This window comes from Coffea eugenioides, chromosome 2, assembly GCF_003713205.1.
Source record: "Coffea eugenioides isolate CCC68of chromosome 2, Ceug_1.0, whole genome shotgun sequence".
Classification (NCBI taxonomy): domain Eukaryota; kingdom Viridiplantae; phylum Streptophyta; class Magnoliopsida; order Gentianales; family Rubiaceae; genus Coffea; species Coffea eugenioides.
Genome location: NC_040036.1, coordinates 6,339,652 through 6,348,768, shown reverse-complemented (window position 1 = coordinate 6,348,768; position 9,117 = coordinate 6,339,652). Strand labels below are relative to the sequence as shown.

At 35.4% G+C, this 9,117-nt stretch overlaps 1 protein-coding gene across 1 annotated transcript; it reads right to left on the bottom strand.

Moving 5' to 3' along the window:
* Positions 1-6,203: 6,203 nt before the first annotated feature.
* On the bottom strand, positions 6,204-8,505 carry LOC113761843 (60S ribosomal protein L35a-1-like). Its single transcript, XM_027304998.1, has 4 exons — positions 8,375-8,505; positions 8,024-8,288; positions 7,884-7,926; positions 6,204-6,502 (listed from the first exon to the last, which is right to left on the bottom strand). Exons 1-3 carry the CDS (start codon positions 8,404-8,406, stop codon positions 7,885-7,887), a joined length of 339 nt encoding a protein of 112 aa, XP_027160799.1. The 5' UTR covers positions 8,407-8,505; the 3' UTR covers positions 6,204-6,502; position 7,884.
* Between the last annotated feature and the right edge of the window lie 612 nt (positions 8,506-9,117).

The window sequence follows — 9,117 nt, the reverse complement described above, 5'->3', positions numbered from 1 at the left end:
TTTCTGATGGGTGGTGAGGGGCGGCGGGGACTGGGGGATCGGGCTGCTTGTAGCTAGTTATGGAGGTGTCCGAGAAGAGTTGCGGTGAAACTTACCATATTGGGGCACAAGAGGTCTTCATTCCAAATCATTTGTTTTCTGGTGCCATTTCATTTTCCAATTTATATTGGGCAAGGGTTAGAAGTTGATTTCCACCAATTACCACATCATGTGATTCTTTAAATTGAGAAGGTTGTACAGTGCATCCGATCCGGTAGTAGTTCTGTTCCTATCAGTCCTTCATAGGCCCAGTTAAACCTTCCACATAAATTGATATGAAATATGGGCCATGTTTCGGGTTGCAAGAGAATGAATCTTTTAGTAATAGTTTAGTAGTTTATTTTTCAGATTTCTATTTTATTTGGTAGGAATAAGTTCGGTCCAAGACCTCATGTTGAGTTGGATCCGATTTATAGAGTCTAGACTCACTATTACTTAAGTTGGTGAATTAGCTTTTATTGGGTTATGTTGGGCCAGCTTTATAAGCTGACCATTAGTTAGCCTTAATTGTGATTGTGATTGGAGAGTCATTAGTTAGTTCCTTTTCCTTACTAGATTAGGGTTTTACTTGTAGCCTATATAAGGCACCACATTACGTCATTAAAAGGGAGACACTTTTATGATAAAAATATTGAGAGAGTTTTCTCCATAGCTTTCGAGCAAACCTTGAACAACTTAGAGTTATACTCTAGTGTTCTTGTTCGGCTTATCAATTCAAGAATCGCACTTGAATTGTGGCGCCTTCTACACTTGCCTGAGGTTCACTAATTCGTTTGATTACGGGTTGAGATAATATCAACAAGTTCGTAGTCACGGGGATTAGAGGGGTCGTAGGGTTTCCGCTGCCTACCGTTCTTGCGTTCGAAGTCAAATCCAACAAGTGATCTTGGGTCGCGAATCTTCTCACCAACGAGATTCGTATCATAAATAGATTATGATAGAGTAAGAGTAGAAATAATGATTGACAAAAAAAATCCTAAAATATCAAAATCACATGCTTTGTGGAATAAAAAATTGTCTATTAGCTATTGCAGATGTTATTTTACAAGATCATAGTTTTGCCTCTTTTGTTAAATCAATTATAAAAGGACATTATTTATACGCATAGTATGTAAGCCCTTAACAATATTCTAAGTAAACTGAAAAAGGTAAAAGCGTCATCTTGAAATAATGTTAAGTGCAAACACGATAGTTTACTAAGAATCAACTAATTAAATTAACATAATTTGCTAATGAATGTAACGTTTTAAAAAGAACAAATAGGGTTGCTGGTTGATATTTTCTTATCGTTAATATTTAATACCAAAAATTTAGAAGCCTTTATTCCTCAAAATAATAACATCTGCAATTAGGGGTGGGCACGAGTCGGGTACCCGCCACTAACATGATTTGTTCTTTTTAAAACGTGAGAAACATTACATTCATTAGCAAATTATGTTAATTTAATTAGTTGATTCTTAGTAAACTATCATGCTTATGCTTAACATTATTTCAAGACGACGCTTTTACCTTTTTCAGTTTACTTAGAATATTGTTAAGGGCTTACATACTATGCGTATAAATAGTGTCCTTTTATAATTGATTTGACAAAGAGGCAAAACTATGATCTTGTAAAATTTGTTTCTATCAAATTACAATTATTTTGTTAGTTACAATTTTTATGATGGTTATATTATAACAACATGCGCTTAAACTTCTAGTGAGAGAATTAAATTTGGTTCTTCGTTGCAAGTGTAGGGGCAACTTTGTTAGATAAAAAAATCAATACAATTTGCCCGATGAATTTTCAAGGTAAAATATAGGGGCACCATGAACAAAAATTTATATCAAAACTAGAGTTCAAACTCCTTGGTCTAGGGGGTTAAGGATAAGAGGTCATGATTCAGATGTCCTTTTGATTCAAAGCGATTAAGGTTCAGAGGCTAGAATTTAAAATCACACATCTTGTCTACTAATAATAATAATAGTTATATTAATATTGTATAAAAAATCTAAAGATAACCTAACTAGTATAGCTTAACTCCTATGGCAAGAAAGAGACCTCGTGTAAAATTCCAAATGTTTTTTTTTTTTTGCAAAAATTAATCAAAAAACTAGCCAGTTAAAACTTAAAATAAAAAATACGTCACTCAATCAAATAAATGGGGATGGTTATGATAGAAAATCACTATCAAATCACCTTTTTTTCCTTTTTTATTTTTTGGTTTTGGTATTTGATGATGTGTGTAAATAACAACAACTGGCTAAAATAGTAAAATGTGTCGTGCCTGCTTGATTCTTTGTGAACCAATTTTCATTTTACTCCAACAAACATCAGAACGCGACGGGATAAACAGAGTAACACATAAAGGGCTCATACTGGTATTAAAATCTGGCCCGAAACAAATTGGTAATGCTTCCTCTTTCATAATGTCACTTTTAACGCGCTTCCTTTCCTCACTTTTCTCTTCAAATCATTTGTTGCTCTTTTCTTTCCCTTTTTTTTTTTGTGTGCTGGGGATGACGGGGCCTTCATCCATCAAAGGCCTACCATTCCGCACGTCCCATCGGGATTTTGCCGTTCCAAGTTCTCGAGGTGCTGGACTTTTTCTAAGGGACGGCCAATGCTCCGTAAGTAAAACGATTCAAGGATAAATAGACAACTTAAGCACAATAAAAAAGTCGAAAATGCAAAATTTGACGATTATCCAAAGGGTTAAATGCAGAAAACACCCACGAACTTTCATGGAAGTTGCACGAAACACCCCGAAATATGTTTATAGGCATTTTGCACCCTGAGAAAACGACCGTTCACACATTTCACGGTGAAACAAAACGCGTGGAAGCCACTTTCTGTCCGTTGAATTTGCTGACAGAATTGCCCTCCTTCCAGTGAATATAAATGAGAACCACCTACCATCACTTCTCATTTTCCCCCCTTGTATTTCCTCTTCTTCACAGATGCACAATTCTTCTTCTACTCACATGGAACACAGTCCACATAGTTGCAGCTCAAGTGATCTAATCCTTCAATATGGCTTATCTTTATCTCAAAAAATATTTCATCCAACCGTAGAACAATGATTTGACCATGGTGAAAATAATTGACTCAAAATACTTTACATAAAAGCAAAAACTTCTAAATTAGCACAAGCAATACAAATGGTCTCTCAAGCCTCAACCAAGGGAAGTGCAGTCAGATAAAAGCTGTGTTCCAACAGTGAACAAAAAGAAAAAAAAAAGTGAAAAGAAGATGCGCAAGAGCAAAGCCACAAATTAAAAAACCAAAGCCAACCCAATAAATTAGCTAACAACCAAATGAAAGACTAAAAAAAAAAATTACAGAGAAAAATGAACAAATTTCTGAGCTACTTGAAATACCAAAAAAATAAAAGCCTGAAACAATAAAGGAAAAAGCATAGCAAAACTCAACAGTCAAAATCTCACATTCAGAAAGCAACAATGAAGAAAAAAAATGTAAAAATAAAAACTCACCCATGAATGCTAGATGTCGGAACAAACCCAGTGGCAATCGTTAAACAACACAACTTGAACTCTACTACTGATTGAAAGCAGCGGCGAACAAAAGGGAAAAAGTTGCAAGCTTCACGGTTTACCGCCGACCACTGCTCTCGATCATTAATTTATCATGGCGAGGAGAACATAAAACCAACTAGTAAAAAACAACAATGAACTACCAATACAACGAGGGCATAAAACTATAAGTTTGGACATCCAGATCCACACAAAAAGGGTAAAAAGTCGATTAAATAAAGAAAAAATTAGGGCTTTGCATATTACTTGATTTGCTGAGATACTCTAAATATTCCATTTGTTTTAAATTCTTCGAACCGTCTTTTGCCCACTTCTAGTTACCCTCTGCAGTCATTCGGCTTTGGTTCTTCCTCGATCACAAGTAAAAGGCAAAAGATTTTGGCAAACTCAAGATTCAGCTTTACCTTGTACTTTCCGCCCGACATAATCGGTTTGGAGGAGAAGAAGGGTGCTTTTGTCTGTTCAGTTATTATCTGAGGATAAAGTTGTCATTTGGGTCATAAAACAAACGGTGTATAAATATCCGTTACTTTTCAGTGGAGCTTGGGTGCAAAGTGCCTATAAACATATTTAGGGGTGTATTGTGCAACTCATATGAGAGTTCAGGGGGTTTTCTGCATTTAACCCTTATCCAAAAGAAGAAAAAATAAAGAACCAAGATACCCCTGCAAGTCGTTCCACAAGAAGAAGATTGATCCATGTTAAAATGACTTACACTTGAGTAGATCCAATTTTAAAAAATTTAATGATCTAAATTATGTTAAATCATTTGCAATTTTCAAAAATTCAATAATCTAGATTGTGTCACCTCGCTTACCAAGTAATATGACACAATCTTGATCGTTGAATATTTGAAAACCAAATTCACCCCAACTTTTACCCATCAAAATAACCCCATATTCTCATATTCTTTGATGCGAATGGCAATAATTGGAAAAGTGACGCATTCTGAATCATTGAATTTTTTAAAACGAAATTTACTCGAGTTTTTACCATCAAAATAACCCCATATTCTCACATTCTTGGATGCCAATGCAAACAGTTTGATTTTTAACATCATTTTTAAGGAAACGAAATAGTAACTAGAAAAGATTAAGGTTAAGGAAGGGTTAATTACATACAACTCCTCGGAGGTTCAGCCAAACTACAAAATAAACCTTGAGTTTTAATCAAATAACGATCACCCCACACAAATGACACTGTTTAAACCCAATTAACGGATGTTACAAAGGTATAACAATACCGTCATCTAAAACATGCCAAAAATGAAATTGGTAAATGAGCTACCAGAAACCAAAAACAGAGAATTTTGCTTCAAAGAAACAAGCAGGGGCTAGAAGAAAAAATCAATGAGGAAGAAAGAACAAAGAAAGACGAAAGAATTCTTCCATCCCTACAATTCTTGATGCATTGTCCAAGCTCTCAAGATCCTACCTTCATGCCCCTCGATCTTAGCCCTTGTAGCCTGGGATGCTGCAAAATCTGATTGCAAAGTATGCTTCACCAATCACCAAGACACCCGCTAACCTTCTGCCCTCCCGTGTCTTTCTAGCCTCCATTGAAATACACAAGACCCAAAAAAGCATACAATATTGAGAAATCATACCACGATAAACTAAATTTTGGATAAATTTGAAAGCCTGTTAGAATTTATTTTTAATTCACCCTAAATGTTCTGAAGATTTTATGGTGTTTGAGATGGATATGATGAAGATTATAGTAGATCGGCAATTTGAGTGCTTGGGTATGCATATTTCGGTGAAATTGCAAAAATCATCTATTAAACCTCATTCCTCTTTTCCTTTTTTTCCCTTGAGATTATCCTTATTCCCTAGTTTGCATGTACCGTTTAAGACCTGCTCTAAAGAACTAATAGCTTATTGTCCTTTATTTTGTGAATCATTTATTTTTTTCCTCTTTATATTTTCATAAATTTTTGGAACAAATTCTTTGGGCTTCTCAAATTTTGATAAACTTAATTTTTCTTTATTTCCTAGAAGAATTGTGATCTATTTCTTTGAAATTTCTTTGAAATTTTGTTGTATTAGTGCCAAATCGAAGCATTTGGCTTGGAGGCGCCTCCATAATTTTTATCTCCAAGGCCCACTTAATTGCGCATGAAAACACAGGAAAAGAAGAACTTCGGGTTTACATGAACATTTTAGGACTTTCATGATAAATATTTGCTCATTTATTGGAAACATGATTATGTGGTCAACGTTATAGAACAAATGGTAAGGGTGTGATACTTTTGAAATTTTGATCTTGGGGGATGAATTTGTAATTTGATCACACCTAAGGGGCTGATTGAAATACAGAAAAAAATTGAGGGAGGTGAAGGTAATTAACCTGTTAAGAAATTGTCAAAAGAAAGAGGTAAAAGAGTTCGAAAGCGGGCCAACCAAAAAAAAAAAAACCTCCTACCGACGCAGACATACCTTCCAGTATAAGAATTAAGAAGCCGCACATATTATTCACTATAGAGTCTCTTTAGTTCAACAATTTTCTTGGGAAAAAGTCGAGGAAGAAGAGCTATCGTTAACAGATTCGCGTACCAGATGTAAACAAGAACCGGGTAGGAACGTCCCCAACTGATTTGATCGACAGCAAATTACCGAGACAATCAAAAGGAAGCTAACCTCAAACAATACTCCCAGTCACATCATGAAGAGACGAATCAACAATAATTCTGGTTGACTAACGATCAAAAACACCCAAGTGAAAAAGGATAAATCCAAACAATCAAAATTTGTCTCATCAGATTGCATGTTCAATTCATAGTATTAAACAAACATGATAAATTCAGAGACCAGGGTAAGTCCACAAAAAAAGGGGTATATTTTGACTCTAAATACCGTCCTTCAATCACCAATGACCTTCTAAAGCCACCAATGACCTCAAGCAGTCTGCTCCTACTTTTGCTGGAACACTGCAACAACATAAGAAAACTGTAAATGTCCAAACAAATGACTAGTAGCCAAGCAAATAGTCAAAAACGACTCAATACCAATTTAACAAAACCTAATTCAAGGCAACACTAAGAATGGAAACAGTAGAAACCGATAATGATCACAAAAATCAGGAGTAGCTTCTGAATGTCTAGTGTACCACTCCACAGCATGGACGCAGTTATCAAATTTCAGGAGCTCCAACAAATTGCACAAATCTAGTCATAGCCAGATGGAACAGGTCAAACATGGAAAATGTAGCATACATGCATATGAGAAACCCTCCGCAAGCTAAACATTACACATCAGTGCCCCAGCAGCAGAACATCAAACTGTGTCCAAAAAGAAGTCAACTTAAAGCTATTGAATGCTAATCTAACTCATTATATTAAATTAGGATAAATCTGCGCCGATCAACAAAATTGCTTTCAACTGTGTCTGCAGTAACTTTGGATAACTTACACTGGGGAAGTTTCAAAATACTTGGAAACTAGCCACAGTGCCGTCTTTTCTAACATGCTTCCTGAAATGTGGAGGGGATATTACTTAACAAATCAAAGTCCCCTCATGAAAATTAACAAAATCTGTCCCTTTCACCCCCCACATGTTGTGCACACAAATCTCCATCAATTCTGCATATCTAACAGCCATATTTTGGATGAATTGTGTAACACAAACAATTTTAAGCATGATTGACATCCTCCGTATAGTCTTAAGATCCGCATCTTGCTCGCTCTCCCTCCACCCACATTTTTTGGTCATGTTCACCAGTAACCACACAAACTGTTCTCATGAAAAACTTCTCCATATTACCTCATCATTCACTAAAATGATGCATGTCTGAAAATTTAAGCCATAACTATAAATCTGGTAAAACTCAACTCCAACACAAGAAATCTGGTAAAACCATCCGCTACTCAAGCTGAGCTCTATAGCCTACAAATTTTAGTATTGCATAAAGACGGATGTGTAAAACTTCAAGCAAATTCTTCACAAAGACCAGCTCCTCCTTACAACCATTCTAACAAAGAAAGCTTCAAAAAATAGTACAAGCACACATCATTGTGAAAGGGAAACCACTTATAAAAGCAATATGAGGAACAAAAATTAATTGCGACCACATATCTATATATACAGAATCCAACCCAAACAATCAACTCCAAATATCGACCAACCTTGAAGTTACTCATAATACCAAACTCTACAAGTTAGAGCATCCCGTAAACGACCCAAATTATTAAACTCTAATTCAGATATCGCAAAAGAAACATCTCACTGAAAAGTATAGGTAACAAATTTTTCACCAAAAAGCAACCATAAACATAACCTTGGAAAATTTTCAAAAAAGCGGATAAAGAATACCTTAAATATTGCTTGGGTACATGAAGACCCGAACCCTTGATCCCTGAAATATCAAAATACAGAAACATTCATTTAAGAAAAACAAATAGCAAACCAAATAGGAAAAATAAATAAAGGAACATCAGTACAGTTAGTATTACCATTGACTTGGGGGGCAGGTTGGACTTCATCTTAGCACGTACCACACCGCTGTTACCGTGAGGCCGGCAAACCTTTCCCCAAATGCAGCGGTAATGAGATCCATTCTTCTTAACCTTAGCCTTGTAGATGTACGCCATCTTCTTGCCGAGGTACCAAGCCACCTCCTCCTTTGTGTTCACTCCTTCGATCTGAATCAACGAAGTGTTCGGGTACTGGTTGGACTTCGACCTCTTGTATCCCAGAATTGTTCCTCTAACGTAAAGCCTGCAGGGTTAAACCCAAAAAATCGGGACAAAAATCAACTTAATGAATAAGGGGAAAATGGAGATGGAGTCGGAAAATTAGATGACCTGACGCGCTCTCCTTGGCGTCCCTTAACCATTTTCTGATGGGTGATGAGGGGCGGCGGGGAATGGGTGATGGGGCTGCTTGTAGCTAGCGATGGAGGAGTCCCAGAACAGTTGCGTTAAAACCCTAGGTGAGTCAATGATGGTTATATGTGTTGGTGATAGGTATAATTTCAGAAACCCCCCTTTAGATTTCTATCAATTTCGCTACCCTCCCCGGAATATTTGAAAATTGCACTTATTTTCCCTGTAAGTCATTTGGGCCCAATACTTGTCTCATGAATGATCAAATAACTTTACTATGCTTGTAACTTAAGAAGTACTACGTATTTACATGGAGAGAAACAATTTAGTCATTTGTACTAAATTAACCATGATTTTGAACATGAAAAAATTGAAAATCTTGAATACTATATTTCGTAACGATGATTGTTAACATTTTAAAATTTTTTAATATTTTAATACTTCTTGTAATTTCTTTCTCTTAAAAAAAAGATTAAAATTTTCATTTAAATATTATTATTTCATAAATTTATTATAGCAATAACAAGATGAATGTGAAAATACATAAAAATAAATAAAGTATTAAAGTATGTTTACAATTAGATTTTATTCATTTACATATAAAATGCAACTATACATAATCTATTCTTTCCTTTCTTTTTCAGAATATTCGGTGTTTCTTTTTCTTTTTCTTTTTTTGTATAAGTAACGCAAACAAAATGGTTAGAAAAAAATTTTTCTAC